At 36.6% G+C, this 16,282-nt stretch overlaps 2 protein-coding genes across 4 annotated transcripts in view; both read left to right on the plus strand.

Annotated features, from left to right (window-relative positions):
• The window catches only part of ENTREP1 (endosomal transmembrane epsin interactor 1), a 380,498-nt gene that overhangs the window by 305,740 nt on the left and 58,476 nt on the right, over nucleotides 1-16,282 (plus strand). The window lies entirely within an intron of this gene.
• On the plus strand, nucleotides 30-15,377 carry LOC116835370 (uncharacterized). Of its 3 annotated transcripts, XR_012656138.1 has the most exons (14): nucleotides 30-96; nucleotides 1,535-1,611; nucleotides 3,219-3,451; nucleotides 3,560-3,688; nucleotides 5,337-5,423; nucleotides 5,836-6,127; nucleotides 7,050-7,332; nucleotides 7,495-7,731; nucleotides 11,409-11,485; nucleotides 12,203-12,307; nucleotides 12,402-12,613; nucleotides 12,952-13,116; nucleotides 14,382-14,642; nucleotides 15,153-15,377. XR_012656138.1 is itself a non-coding variant. In XM_032798171.2 (13 exons), exons 3-13 carry the CDS (start codon nucleotides 3,225-3,227, stop codon nucleotides 14,503-14,505), a joined length of 1,938 nt encoding a protein of 645 aa, XP_032654062.1. In that variant the 5' UTR covers nucleotides 30-96; nucleotides 1,535-1,611; nucleotides 3,219-3,224; the 3' UTR covers nucleotides 14,506-15,018. The 3 variants fall into 3 exon arrangements, 2 of the variants coding, with proteins under 2 accessions (XP_032654062.1, XP_074923374.1); XM_032798171.2 differs by lacking the exon at nucleotides 15,153-15,377 and having other exon boundaries at nucleotides 14,382-15,018; XM_075067273.1 differs by lacking the exons at nucleotides 12,402-12,613; nucleotides 14,382-14,642; nucleotides 15,153-15,377 and having other exon boundaries at nucleotides 12,952-13,045.

Here is a 16,282-nt window from a genome sequence, read left to right on the forward strand (position 1 = left end):
CGGCCCAGCGAGGAGGAACGAACCGCTCCCTGGCAACGGCGGCCACCCCGGCCGGGCGGCAGCAGCGGGACAGGCAGGCTCGCCGCGCTCAGCCAGGTTACCCCCCTCCGCCCCTCTCCCCGGCCCTTCAACGGCCGTAATCAGAGCAACAGGGCTTTAAAAGAGCCGCGGAACCGCCTGGGCTCTTCCGCCAACCGTTCTGAGCCTGCGGGCCTCCCCCGGGTGTGCCTAGCGTGTCTGGGGTGGAGCTCGCCCTTGCACCAGCCTGACACCGCAACCGCACAGGCAAGGGCATGTGGCGGCTTGACGCGGGGATCCGGAGGAGACGGTTACCTGAGAGGATGAGGCCTTGTAGTAGCTTGTGCCGACAATTAAAAACCAAATTCCGTGTGTCCTCTGGAGGAGGGGTGCGGCGCAGCCTGCAGCCCTTGCTCTGCAAACATCTATGTGCTTCTGTTTGCGAACAGGAGTAGTCCCGTTGAAATCAGGGGGTTGCTCGCGGGGTAAGGTAAATGAGCACAAGCGTACGCGTTTGCAGCAGGCCCCCTGCCTCTTGTGACGCTTGCTTCCTGCGCGCTGGTTTTTGTTTCACACGCAGGCTTGTGGTTTTGGATCTTCTTTCCCAAGCTGTTTAAAGGAGATTTGGGGGGAATCATAGCTATATGATCGGCAAACATCTTCATCGCTAAAGTGAGACCCCTCTGAAAATGCCCTTAAAATTAGTTCAAAATAGGACTTGGCTGGGCTGTCTATTTTGCTGACTTTAAATGGCCCTGATGATGCTTCTAGTTGAGAATTCTTTTAAATAGCTACTCAGTGGTTCTCAAACTGTGGGTGAGGATCCGAAAGTGGATCACCACTCTGTTTTAATGGGGTTGGCATTAGACTTGCTGGGACCAAAGCCCAGACCCACCCGCCGGATGCAATGAAGTTTGAGAACCCCTGAGCTAGGTAATTCTGTCACTTTGAAATTTTGTTTAGGGTACCAAATAGATCAAATAATGTTGTAATCTTTCAATTTTGTTAAAATTTTGATGATGAAGTTTATTTTCCAATATTACTCTTAACTTGGAAAATATGAAATATTTTATTGGGTTGTAATAGAATCAAATGAGTGCCTTTTGTTTACTTCTCTGTGGGCTATAGTGAGAGAAATAATTGGATTGCGGATCATGTGATTTGGTGTCAACAGCTTATATTGGCATTGCAATGATATTTACTCAAGAAAGGAATTCATAGGTTGCTGTAGTAAAATATATTGAAAATACTAGCAGTTTTATGAAAAAAGAGAAAATCTGATAATTTTTATAGGATAGAATCTTAATATATTTTGCTATGGCAGACATCACCAGAAGGCAACATTACTGTTGGACCTGTTCTGTGCATGACAGACTCAGAATTTAAACACTCCTCTTGCTCACCCTGTCCATTAAATATTAAAGGGGTCGGATTTTTGATGGTGGTTTATCTCTGTTCTTTTTAAAAATTTTGTACTTTAAGAATATTTTATGATTTATTTTTTTTCCTATTCAAGGTATGGTATAAATAACACTAAGCATTACTTTACCTGTGATCACTTTGCATGCAGCTTCCATACAATACATCTTCTCTGTAAGTACAATGTTGAAGAATATTATAAATTGCATACATTAAAGTGATGTTGAATACCTAAAACATTATAATAAAACATATCCTAAACCTAAACCCTACATTTTTCAAAATGTCTAAAAAATATAAACCATTATCGAAACACAAACCAGAGAAAACATAGTTTGATATACATAAGTAAAAAATATTATCACAAAACAGCCAAACAGTGTGAGTTCTGGGATTCTTAATAAGAAGTCATGGACAAACTTTCTTTACTCCAAGATTTTCATTGTCGAAAACAATTTCCATAGGCAAACAAAAACCACCCAATAAACAAGCAAACTTGCACTACCACAGGCATACCAGATGTCATGTTTCAGCCTACTTTTTATTGCTTCTCAAAATATCTTAGGCTTAAGTGTCGTCATTGTCTGAATTTGAGAATGTCATTAATATTAATATAAAAGGCATAAAAATTTGCTTTTTAATATGGTTCATTTTCATCTCCTGGTTATTTATCCTCTTGTTGCCTTGAGCTGTGTTACGGTCCAGGCCATCCTTCTGTTGTAGGATACAAGTAACTCATTCTATTTAGAGTTATCCAGATCTTGAGAGAGAACATTTGGGCCCTGGCATGGTAGCACTTGAATCAGTTTCACACTTGATATACAATGTTGACTGCATTGTCCACTTGGAGTTGAGATCACTTGTGACTAAATTTAATTCCCTTCTTTTTCTGCTGGTGTTCAATGGCCAGTCCAGTTGCTCACTCAAGTCAGTAACCCACACAGGTCATGCATACACACAGACACTAGCATGATGGGCTACCCTATTCTGGAACTCCAAAAATATCCTTAAGTGTCAGGACCTGATTCTGCAAACACTCACTTAAAGTTAAGCGTCTGTGAATAAACCCATTGACTTCAAGTTAAAGTTAAACAAGTGCATAAGTGTTTACAGGACAGAGGCATTAGGTATAATGTGCACATAAGAACTTTTAACACAGCTTAATATGTTTTACATTCAAATCTTTGGTTACTGTTGTTTTAAAATAATTAACTGTTTGTTCCCTTCAGTTCTTTAATTTGACATACAAACGAGCAACAGTCATGTTAATGTGCATTTGCTCATTTGTATGTAAAACTAACAATTTATACATCTGTTATTCTAATAGCCAATCTAATACACCTCTACCTGGATATAACGTGACCCGATATAACATGAATTCGGATATAACGCGGTAAAGCAGAGCTACCCGGGGGGGCTGCATGCTCCGGCGGATCAAAGCAAGTTCGATATAACGCTGTTTCACATATAACGCAGTAAGATTTTTTGACTCCCAAGGACAGCGTTATATCGGGGTAGAGGTGTACCTAAAACATAAGGGCTAAACTGTGCCCTCCAATATACATGTATATCTCCCGTAGACTTCAGAGGGAGTTATGCTCACTTATCTGAGGGTAAAACTTGGCTATAAATGAAGATTTTAACCTTAACAACACCACAAATCTATTGTATTTTATTGTAATTTTCCAAAAATTATAACTTACTACTCTTATGTAGCCTGTAATGACTAAAATTGAATGTTGTTATTAAATTAAACTTTAGTCCTTTTTATCATTTGAAAGCTTGCAATGTCATCATCATCATCTACTTCATCTTCACCATCACCACCACCAAGGCGACCTGGTAGACCCACCATATATTCCCCATTAGAAAAAAAGAGGAGGAGAAAGAGTCTAGAGAGAAAAAGGGCTCAATCAAGGATATGTATAAGAGAACAAATAGGAAGATGGATGTCACTTAGGGAAACGCTTAATGTCTTCTCACATGCTGAAGTTGCCAGGTTTTTGCTGGACTTGTAAGTAATTCGAATGTCCTATATATTAAATATCATTATCTAAACAGAAATGTGAATTTTATTCTGATTGGTTTCTTTTTTATACTTTCATATTATTTTGTAATATAGATATGACAATTATGAAAACCGAGATGTGTGCAAGGAATCAGAAGTGAAAATACAGGAAGCGGATGGAAACTCAACATTAAATGCAGAAAAGGATGTGCCAGAGACCTCTCTAACAGCAGGCACTGAAAGGTGACTTAAAATCTTTTTTAAATGTTTTTCTCTGTTTTTTCCATGAAATTGTGTAAAAATAAAAAACAGTTGTCAGTGAAATAACTCGCATTCATATGATAATTCCTCTAGGCCAGGGGTTCCCAAAATTGGTTTGGGGCTTGTTCAGGGTAAGCCCCTGGCGGGCTGCAAGACCCATTGTTTACCTGAGTGTCCGCAGATACGGCCGTTCGCAGCTCCCAGTGGCCGTGGTTCGCTGTTCCTGGCCAACGGGAGCTGCAGGAAGCGGTGGCCTGGCCTGCGCCACTTCCTGTAGCTCCCATTGGCTGGGATCGGTGAACAGCGGCCTCTGGGAGCTGCGAGCAGCCGTACCTGCGGACACTCAGGTAAACAAAGTGTCTCACGGCTCACCAGGGGCCTACCTGAACAAACCCTGAACCAAGTTTGGGAGCCCCTGCTCTAGGCCATGGTGCCACCCCCTCATGGGACTGCTCTATTGTGGGCCAGAGCTAGGTTGATGTATGTGTGAGTGGTTGGAATTAGGATCTTAGTCCTGCAAGATATTGAGCAAACTAAGCTGTAGGATGAGTCCTGTCAATTTCCTTGTAAATTGAGGGACCTCAGCACCTTGCAGGTCTGAGTCCCTAATTTGTACTAATGCAGCCTATGGATAAAGATTTATACACCACTGAGAAGATGCAAATAATTACGTAAGTACTGAGCATTAGAGTACTTCTTCTCTTCCACATCTCTAATCTCTCCATAACTCTCCCTTCTCCATCACTTCCCTAGCAAAATGCCACAGAAGGCCACCAGGCCTGCCTGGAATTCCATCCTTGATCTTAGATAATTAGTCCATTCTGCTGTGTCTTCCAAGAAAGTGGAGGTTGCTCTGTCCTTTGCAGTCAGGCCTCAGCTCAGTAGGACATTCTGCATGAGAAGAAGAAAAGGACTTTGCCTTCTATGACTCATGTAATTCTGGATAATGTGATATTAGTCCTGCCTTAGCACTGGGGAATGGGCAAGATGACCTCTTATGGTGCCTTCCAGACCTACATTTCTATGATTATATTAGGAATTTTACATAATATTTTACAAATTTGAGTTAACTGTATGGAAGTCCATAAATATTCTATATGCTAATTTTAATTTTCAAATAAGACAATGAAATTTAAAGAAGCGGTTATAAGTACACTGAGCAATAGCACATTTACATTCAGTACAAAAGAGATCAGAATAAATAGTTCTATTGTCCAATTAATGGATTATAATTTACTCACTTTTTAGTGATTGACCCTCCTGTCCTTCAAAGTATTTATGAATGGGACTTCTTTTGTACATTAACTTACTGCATACAGCTCTTTTGGCCAAAACTTTAAAATCATGTGTGAATTGACTATGGAAAGTGTCTATACTAAAAGTTCAGTGTTGTACAGTTTGCATTGCAGAGGTCCAATGTTTCACATCTGAAGGCATGGTGGGTTTTTTGGATGGTGTGCTTTATTATTTTATATAATGAGATGATGTAAGTATCTGAGAAACTTGCATCTTGATTATGTGGTATATCCATGATTTGCTACAGGGTGAAGAATCTCAGGAACATAGAATTTTATTTTCAAAGGTACACTACATTAAAATGTTGCTTCTTTTGGCTAAATTTATTTAACAGATTGCTATGTGAAGATTTAAAGGATGGGTCTACAGACAGTTCAGGGGAAGAGTGCACTATTGATAATGAATATGACCTTTTTAAAAGGTAAGTGTATTTTAAGATACTATATTGTTATATTTGGTATAACAGTGTATTAAAACTGGAAGTCCTAAATAAAAAAGGTCATATATATTTACCATCCATCTAAGTTGTTTGCTTAATTGTAAATGTTACACAGCTTGTTAGTGACTTAGACTGGTCTGACTTATAGTAATGTTCACTTTCTAATTCTCATGCACTGAAGCTCTGCAGTGTAGTGTTTTAATCTGTTCCTATTTAAATGAAAAAATCTACTCATGTTAGGGCTTTCGAAAATCTTTTTTTTCCCTTCTATATTTACCTTTTTTTTAAAAACAGCAACACCTGAACCCAGTTTTTTTCAGGGTCTAAATTACTCAGTGTGTCTTAATTCATGTGATATATTTATAATGCATTCTAATTGTCTGTATTTGTTTAGTTTTTCTTCAGTTAAACACTTGAAAAATGTGTCTATAGCAGAGGATATATTGGGTATTACAGATGAATGTGATGATGGTTCACAAGGTGACTTTATAGAAACCTTTGAGGAGACAACTCATGATATGACTTTGGATGACACCCAGGATATTTCTCATGAAAAAATTCACATTGTTTATGAACGATCCCTTCTTCAACTAGCCAAAAAAATTGTTATACCAAAATGTATGTTTTGTGCTGGTGAAGTTGATATTTCTGTACAACCTGTTTCCTCCTGTGTGCATTTGATATGGGTGAGTAATATACCTTGTAAATGTCTCTCTCTCTTGGTAACTAATTTTCATTATGTTAATAGTAGTTTAATTTTCCGTGGTCCTGATCCTGCAATCAGATCAACATGTGCGGAGTCTTGTGGAGTTTCACTGACTTAAATGAAACCCCCTGCCTTCTGCCCAGTGTCCCTTTGAAATTATTTACTTCCACAAAGGTCAGCCCACGTGGGTCTAATTGCAGGAGTGAGACCTCAGTGTTTATTTTTAATATCCTCGGACCTGTTTCTGCATATCCTACTTTGGTCAATAGTTCTCACTTGCTCAAGTAATCATGTTGAGCCCAATGGGATTACTCAGATGAGTAAGGACTACTTACATGTGTAAAGATGTGCAGGATAAGTTCCTATGTTTTCTGATGTGAGCTTTTTTTATGTCTTTTATTTTATCATATATAATATCCTGTCATTGAGTGGACATACTTAAATAAAGTCCAAAATGTATATATTGTAAAGTCAAGCTTTCAAAAAACTGAAGACCAATAAAAAATATTTCCAGAATAAAAAAAAAATGAAATAAGCAAATATTATTCCTACAGTCTCTTTGAAACCCTGGCGTTGCAACACTAAGAACTGGAAAGTGAAGGTGACTGTTTACAAGAAGCTAAATGAATTCATTGATTTTTTTTCCATTGTTCCAGTTGAGAGACATGTAAAGAGTAAATAAAATTCTTTCATTTTTAAGGAGTTGATAGTAATATATGTAAGATACTTGGTTATCGGTGTGTTTTGTTTTGGGGGTTTTTTAATTAAAAGTGCCCCTTTAAAACTATCCATATAATTCTAGATCTAATTTTTAGTCTTATGGCTTCTTATAATGCAAACAATAAGTTCACGGCCTCACTTCTTTTTGTTTTATTCTTTTGCTTAATTTTCAATATGTCTAGAAATGTAGTGCAGGACATATAGCATTTGAATGGTCTTCTCAACCCTTGGTAAAAGGACAGACCCATGCAGGAGACCTTGCTTTATCTGCTGCAATCATACTGTCAGGAAACAATTTTGGAAAAATTTCACAAATGGCAAACTTTATGAAGTTGACATTCATAAGTGCAAGTACATTCTTCAGAATGCAACGTCACTTTATTGTTCCAACTATAGAATCCTTCTGGTGTCGAATGAAGCAACACATTTTAGAGGAACTACATGGGAAGGAAGTAGTCATTTTGGGTAAATAAAGCATTTCAAAACTTAATTGTTTTTTGGATACCTCATCCAATTTTATTCCTTGATTATTTTTTTTTAAATATTCTTACTGCATTTATTAAAAGAGGTAACCTCGATGTTGTTTCTCTCAGAATAAAACTTTTCTATTTAATTCTTAATGTGCAGGAGATGGACGCATGGATGGCCCTGGCCACTCTGCACAGTATTGTGTATACTCATTCATGGATTTAGAAACTAAACAAATTTTAGCTATTGAAATAGTGGATAAACGTAAAACGCAGCTGAACTCCCCATTTATGGAGAAGGAAGCCTTTAGAAGAGGATTACAAAAGTTGTTGGATGAACAGCTAATGGTCAAAGAAGTTGTTACTGATTCACACACTCAGATCTCTGCTTTGATAAGTAATTATCACTCTTAACTTCTTACTAAGGCTCTACAAAACTCTGTAAGTTCAAGACATACTGTTAGATAATTTAGGCCCAACATTTGACTTTCCTGAAAAATCATCTCTTTGAAAATATCCGTTGGATTTTCAGTTTGTATTTTTAAAAAGAAATCCATTATACCAATCTCTGAAAAATTAAAACTGCGGTTCCAGTTTTTATGTGACTAACTCAAAAAGAATGTTTACTAATGTTGCTGTCCGCTATTGGCTTTCAGTAGTTTACTAGCTGGAGGTCAAATTTCTTCCCTCAGAACTGGGAGTGCAACTCCCAGTAATGTCAGTTGGAATTGCCCATAGATATCTGAAGAGAGAGTTTGGTCCTAGCAGCCCAGATTTTGCTTTAACAAATAAGTAATTATTACTCACACAAGTAGTCCCATTGACTTCCATAAAATTGTTTCTGTAGGAAAGGATTTCCAGCATTTTTACTTAACACTGTTCACAAAGCACTGCTGAACTAATTAGTGATACTAGTCTATAAACAAGGAAATAAATAAAAAACAGGATTTTAATGTCAGTCTCTTAAATATACAAGGTAGGAAAAATCAATATTTTCCAGATAGGAAGGACATAATCAGTAAGGAAAGACACTTCACTTTCAAGTTTCTAAAAGGGTTTTTCTGGAACTGGTTGAAAAATGAGGAGGCTTTCTATGGAAATTTTTGATTTTTGGCAGAAAGTCAAAAATTAAAACTGCTGCTGCACTGTCTCATGAGAGCTGTAGTTTTGGCTCCTCAAGTTCTCATTCTCCTCTATATACCCATAGGGAGATCATTTCATCATCCTATGGTGTACTGAGGTCTTTCTATTTGGAGAGAGGAAGTGGGTGTATTGCATCATAGGAGTCTCTGGCCATGGTGCATTATATGGTCTGGCTGAAAATGTGGCCCATAAAAGAGAATGGGGACATGAGGCAACCAAAGTACATCTCCAAGGAGATACTGCAGGAGCATTCCTAAATCAAGATATTTTGTTTTTCAGCCAAAAAATTGAAATTTTCAGTGAAAAAAATTTAGTCAAAAATACAATTTGCTGTTGAAAAACATTTTTAACAGAAATTTTTCAACCAGTTTTAAAACTCTGTAGTTGTCAATGTACTTTTAAGGCTTACGTCTTTATTACTTTTCTACTATATTACTTTAATTATATAACTAGAATTTCAACTTAGTCAGATAACACAAAGTATAATGTATTTCAAGCCGTATATAAGGGTCAAAATTAGGGCTGTTGATTAATCGCAGTTAACTCACACGATTTAACTAAAAAAAATTAATCGTGATTAATCGCAGTTCTAATCGTGCTGTTCAACAATGACGTTTAATAGATTATAATTAATTGACATTTATTAAATATTTCGGAAGTTTTTCTACATTTTCAAATATATGATTTACATTTAGAACACAGAATACAAAATGTGTAGTGCTCACTTTATATTATTTTTATTACAAATATTTACACTGTAAAAATGATAAACAAAAGAAATAGTATTTTTCAATTCACCTCTTATAAGTACCATAGTGCAATCTCTATTGTGAAAGTGCAACTTACAAATGTAGATTTTTTTGTTACATAACTGCACTCAAAAACAAAACAATGTAAAACTTTAGAGCCTACAAGTCTACTCAGTCCTACTTCTTGTTCAGCTACTCACTAAGACAAACCAGTTTGTTTACATTTATGGGAGCTAATGCTGCCCACTTCTTATTTACAATGTCACCTAAAAATGAGAAGAGGCGTTTGCATGGCACTGTTGTAGCCGGCATCGCTAGGTATTTACATGCCAGATATGCTAAACATTTGTATGCCTCTTCATGCTTTGGCTACTATTCCAGAGGACATGCTTCCATGCCGATGTTGCTTGGTTAAAAAAAAATGCATTAATTAAATTTGCGACTGAACTCCTTGGGGGAGAATTGTGTATCTCCTGCTCTGTTTTACCTACATTCTGCCATATATTTTGTGTTATGGCAGTCTTGGATGACAACCCCGCACGTTACTCTATTTAAGAACACTTTGACTGCAGATTTGACAAAATGCAAAGAAGGTGCCAATGTGAGATTTCTAAAGATAGCTACAGCACTTGATCCAAGGTATAAGAATCTGAAGTGGCTTCCAAAACCTGAGAGGGGTGAAATGTGGAGCATGTTTTCAAAAATCTTAAAAGAGCAACACTCCAATGCGGAAACTACAGAACCCCATCACCATGGAAGAATCTATTCTGGAATGGTAGGTGAAGCATGAAGGAACATATGAATCTTTACAGCATCTGGTACATAAATATCTTGCGACACTGGCTACAACAGTGCCATGCGAACGCCTGTTCTCACTTTCATGTGACAGTGTAAACAAGAAGCAGGCAGCATTATCTCCTGCAAATGTAAACAAACTTCTTTGTCTGAGCAATTGGCTGAACAAAGAGATAGGACTAATTGGACTTGTAGGCTCTAAAGTTTTACATTGTTTTATTTTTGAGTGCAGTTATTTTTTTGCACCTAGTTCTACATTTGTAAGTTCAACTTTCATGATAAGAGATTGCACTACAGTACTTGTATGAGGTGAATTGAAAAATACTATTTCTTTTTTATTTTTTACAGTGCAAATATTTGTAATTAAAAAATAAAGTGAGCAATGTACACTTTGTATTCTGTGTTGTAATTGAAGTCAGTATATTTGAAAATGTAGAAAACATCAAAAATATTTAAATAAATGGTATTCTATTATTGTTTAACAGTGATTAATCATGATTAATTTTTTATAATCACTTGACAGTCCCAGTCAAAATCTATCCAATGGTTCTGGTGATGTAAATCTTGAAAAAAAAAATCTTAAAATGGTTTGTAGATGTTGTCAGAATCCCCAAGTGGAATAATAGGTCTAATTTTTTTTCTGTCAATATGCCTACGCTGCAAAAAAAAAAAAAAAAAGTGTTTGTTAGCTAACTCAGGTTAATATAGCAGTGAAGGCACAGCAGCTTGGCTTTTTAATTTGGATTAGAAGCTTAAAATCAAACTCAGGCTCCCCTAGAGACTTGAACTTAAGCTATTAAAAAGCCATGTCTTCACTGCTGTTAGAACCCAAATTAATATTGCAATTTTTTTCAGAGTAGACATATCTTATATTTTTGGGGTACAGTGTCTAATGCGGGTGGAAATCTGTGATACCTCTAAAAATCACTAGAAGTGCTGAATCATGATAGAGTGCTGATGCTTGTAAGTTGCAGGAGCTATTATGTATAATAATTGTAAAAAGAACAATTACTGCATATTGTTTACATCAAGTTTTCATGTTGCTGTCCAAAAAGGACTGAAAACTAAATTGTATTTGCTTTTATTTTAACTGGCATTATAAAATGTACTTTTAAAAAATTATATACTTTTCTGCTATCAGACATTTGTGTTCAGCAGGCTTCTGTGCTTAACGTTGTGTATGATCCAGGTGTGTTAAACTGCTGTAGTGATCACTCAGCTTTAAATCAGTCATGTTCTATATGCTCTGCCAATGTGCATTTGGGGAAAATTATGATAAATGAATTTGGAAAAAATAAAATGTTTAATTTTACACAGGGGCTATGAATAAATTGAACAGCAATGAAACATTAATCTAATTATCCTCTTTGGTTTTTTTTATCCACAGCAAAGAAATTTCCCTGTATAATCCATTCATATGACATATGGGGTGGTGCCAAAAATCTTGGAAATAAATTAATTGAGGTAACATTTCTCTTGAGTACAGAATAACTATATATTTGTAGCTACTTGTAATGGTATGATAAAATTGATCATAGTACATTCATAACACAATATTTGGTTTAACATCTCAGGGGATTGATAATAAGATATAGAGTGTTTAACAGGTTCAAATCCAGCCCAGGTCAGTAGTGATAGAATGCTATCACTAATGGATATGTGGTCAGCTCTGTGAAATATCTATGATGATCTCAGTTAATTTCTATGGGGCAGATCCTCGGTGTAATTTGTGATAGCTCTATTGACTTTAAGTACCACTGAAGTCATTGGCGCTATGGCAATTTACATCAACTTAGGATCTGCCTCTCATTGTCCATAGCAGAAAACCCACCATGATTAATCCTAAGTGGCCTCCATTTTCGCAGTCTCAGGATACAGGCAAAGAATGAATGGCTTGGAGATGAACTAATCTCTCATTATTAGAGATGTTTTTTTCTACATTGGGCACATCAGTTGGGCAATGTGGGAAAGCTTATATTTCCGACATCTGTGCTGTACTATTATTATGATAGTTTATATTATGGTATTGCCCAGGATTTTGAAGTGCTGTACAGCATACAGGAAGACACACTCTCTGCCTACAGAAGTGTTTACTATAGTTTCAGTAGATAAGTAGAGGACACACACACACAGAGGCACGCCATATTGTTTTTAATAGTTATGCATGCCTTTATTTTTCAGGCTAGCAGACAGAAGGATTGTCGCTGTCTTTTACAATGGTGTTCAGATATTGTCAATTATTTCTGGTTTTGCTGCAAGGAAGCAAATTCATATGAAAAATTTATTGTAAGTTGTTATTTAGAGTTAAATTGTAATATTCCAATACACTATTTTACTGCAGTGAATTACATGTTGTTATCATGGTTTCTTAACATTGTAGGGAATGTGGTGTGGCTTAGTTCATCATGTGGTCAATGAACATCAGTGGGCTAGTGGAAACGGCATCATTGAGGGACGGTGCAAACATGGTCCTCAAATGGATGAAAGAGAAAAGGAATGGCTAGAAAAGGGAAGCAAACCTCACACTGAAATGTGCAGAATAATTTTGGATAAAAAGTTTCTGAGAAACATCCCATACTTTCTACAGTTTAGGTATAATGAATTTGAATTGTGGATGTTAGGTTGTCTTTGTTTCCTCCAAGTTATTCTCTTCCCTTCCTACTAAAAATGAATGTAGACTGTGCGCCAAAAAAGATAGTTTTGCATATATACACTCTCATTTAGTAGTACTAAACTGTGTAACACAGTTGAAGCTAAGTGAATTTTAAATGTAACAATTGTAATTTAAGAGGAAAAGATACTTGCTAATAAAAGTCTTTCTACACTTCATTAATATTTATGTGCTAGTTATATAGAGTGTGTTCCTGATAATGTTAGTAATGTGTTAAAGATGTTTTTGAAAAACAAATCATATATTTATTTTTATAAAGATCCACATTTGATCTGGAACAGTTTCAGCAGCATGTGCATATGTATGCTCCCAAAAGATTTGAGTACACGTATACAGTGTACAGAGCAAGATGTTTTTTGGCTGCTATTGATTACAATATGCATTTGAACCGGCAAACCATGCACAATCAACAGAATCAGTTAATGTAAGTCTGTCACTGCACTAATCTATTGTTTCTTTTTTTAGTTAATAGTTGCAGTTAATTATCATTTGCTCTAAGAAATGAGCTTTTATTATTACCTACAGCATTACACACATTTCTTGCTGAGTTCATGGGAATTATGCCAGCAGAGAATTTGGCTTTTTCTTACATTAATACAAAGTTCAGGATTCTACATAATTTGCATGAGAGAGAGAACACACAGCTAGAGATGATTCAGTACTTGGACAAGTATGCTCAAAAAGTGCATGGTTCAGCCCAATCTCAGCCTATAATAGCTAGTATGAACCTATGATGCTCACTTAGGGTACGTCTACACTACCCGCCGGATCGGTGGGTAGTGATTGATCCCGAATCACTCTGCCATCAACTCCAGAACTCCACTGCGGCGAGAGGGGGAAGTGGAGTTGACAGGGGAGCGGCAGCGGTCGACTCGCCGCCGTCCTCACGGCCAGGTAAATCGACCTAAGGTACTCCGACTTCAGCTATGCTATTCGTGTAGCTGAAGTTCCGTACCTTAGGTCAATCCCCCCTCCGCCCCCCCCAGTGTAGACCTAGCCTAAGAAGCTCTAGAGAAGTAGTAAATGCTACCAGTTGCTTTTTGACCTTCCTCACATGGTGTTTTTGTCGGTCAATTTTATGCTGTGTTTGGATCCCCTGCCCACCTCAATCACTCCTTTATTCAATAATTGTTCAGCTGCAGCACAGAGAACCTTACTACATGTGTCTGACGAAGTGGGTATTCACCCATGAAAGCTTATGCTCCAGTACGTCTGTTAGTCTATAACGTGCCACAGGACTCTGTCACTTTTTACTAAATTTGACTCTGTAGATTGTCCTAAAGTTAGTCTCAGAAAAGTCACTACACATAGGCCTCGCTGAGTGTGTGAGCATGAATATGAGGAGAGGGGGAATGAGTATATGTGAATATTCTGTCTTGCATCACTTGATGTCAATCTTTTCCTCGGTGTAAATTGGTGAAGCTCCATTGACTTAAATTGAAAACAAAAGGATAGAGACTAATTACATTTTTGTAGTCTTTTAGGGGCTGATCTTGTAGCCCTTTTACTACACAAATTTCCCCACAGAAGTTAGTGTGAGAGTAGAGTTTGCAGGACTGAGGCCTTTAATTTATACATACTGATGGATAAAAACATGTATTTCTATAATTATCTTGTAAGTGATGTTTATTAAATTCAGCATTTTTTTCTCCTAATAAAACATTCCCCCCCGTTTTATTTTTATAATAGATACCGTAGAATTTACCATAGGAAATCTGGGAGATGGACCTTGGTACCCAAGAAAGAAAATAAGCATTATGTATATACTGATGACATAATGGAGGAGATATTTCAACGCCGTTTGGGGATGTAGCAAGAGATCCTGAAGGCGAAACCTCTGAAACCAAATATTTCAAGACTGATTGCAAAATGAATTATCCTAATTAGCCTTCTTTCACAATTAAAAAAATAACAACTTCTCCAGGCTTATATTTATTGGAATTGCCTATGGTAATGCTTGATTACTTAGGAGAATATAGTTATTTTACCTCTTATTCTTGGGGAGGGGGAAGTGAACTATTTGTAACGGTATTAGTATCCATTTCTGGTGGGACTGGTTAAATAGTCAAGTTATAATAACTTGCTAACCTTTTAATTGTGTGCCCGTGTGTGTGTACACACACACACACACACGCACACACTCTATAACTTCTTAATTTTGGGAACAATGTTTCTTAAAGACTAAAACTACTTTTTGATAAAAGTAATATGCACATTTTTTATGTATGATAAATTTTCAGTATGAGTTATATAATGTCATAGATCACAAACTTTTGTATTTATTTCAATTAATCAGTGTCATTAAATAAAAGGATACAGTTATGTCTGTTGGGCCCAAAATTTCATTTACCTTAACATTGTTATAATTTGATAATGACTGTATGAATTTACATAGTGGTTTTCATCTTTGCATTGTTTTACTAATATGTAATTAATCCTTACAATTCCTTTGTGGTTTAGGTGTTGTTCTACTGGTGGGAAGCTGAGAAAGGAGTTAAGTGGCTTGTCTAAGGTCACAGAGGGACTTGATGTCAGAACTGGAGCAGTCTGGAATTTATACCTTTTCTTTAATGTGGCAGTTTCTCAAGATTTAAATTCTCTGTTTTAAGTACTTCATTTTATATGTCTCTCTAAAAATCTGATCTGCCTCTGTACATAGATGACATTAATTTTATCATAATGTGACTTATTTAAGTTTTTAAAATTACTTATGCGGGGCACTGGGGAGAGATGCTCAGGTAGCACATTTCTCTTTTAGATTTTTCTATGAGCTAGTTCCGCGCTAATATGAGGGTGACCCCTTTCATAAATTTTAGCACATGTACACACATACTTAACATATTTTTCTGTATATGAAACATGTTCTTTCCAGATGGGTTTTGAGTCTGATTGTGTGGTCAGCCTAGAAAGAGTGTGTTTGTTGGGCTTAACTGGGGCCCATGGGAGCTTTGAAATGTCATGTTTGGCAGGGCTGTGGCAATTCGAGAGATCTATACAAATAAGTATCCTCAAGACTTTAGAGTAACAAAAAAAACCGCCTTGTGGAACTGAATGTCTTTCTTTTTTACCTCCCTTTGACTAATATTTTAATCTGAGTCTTTTTGGTAGCATGCCAGAAATCCTGTATGAAAGTATTTAATGCAAAAATAATTTAAAAATTAAGTCCATGCAAATGATAATATTTATAGTGAGGCTAATTAATTGATAGAATCATAAAAATAAAAAAGCCCCACTCCGGCAGTTCACTTTACAAGGGTACTCTGCTGTGTCCATTGGTTTCAAAACTGTGAATATGATGGTAAAGATTGACATCCTTGCTCTGTATTTTCAGAGGCACAAGTACCAAGGTTCAGTTTCAGCAGCTGCTCCTATTTTTTATCCCATTTTTTAAAGTTTTATTTTGTTTATATTTTCTGTCCAACAAAAATTTATTAACAAAGGTGACAGATGCTCCAGGCATTTTTGCTGTACTGTATTATTGCTGTGTACTTTATTTTTCTCTTAGTTACATATAGTACGTAGTATACTAAGTCGTGAATATTAGAGCAGTGTAAATACACGCTTTTCAGCTGTTCAATGGGGCAAACTAA

Source organism: Chelonoidis abingdonii, chromosome 6 (assembly GCF_003597395.2).
Source record: "Chelonoidis abingdonii isolate Lonesome George chromosome 6, CheloAbing_2.0, whole genome shotgun sequence".
Lineage (NCBI taxonomy): Eukaryota > Metazoa > Chordata > Testudines > Testudinidae > Chelonoidis > Chelonoidis abingdonii.

What these genes read in the sequence shown, in the direction of transcription:
- LOC116835370 (XM_032798171.2), top strand. Translation starts at nt 3,225, where the DNA reads ATGTCATCATCATCATCTACTTCATCTTCACCATCACCACCACCAAGG. An exon ending in GAAGGAAGTAGTCATTTTGG is followed by an intron (nt 7,333 to 7,494) that starts GTAAATAAAGCA and finishes CTTAATGTGCAG; the next exon opens with GAGATGGACGCATGGATGGC. An exon ending in AATCAACAGAATCAGTTAAT is followed by an intron (nt 13,117 to 14,381) that starts GTAAGTCTGTCA and finishes TTTTTATAATAG; the next exon opens with ATACCGTAGAATTTACCATA.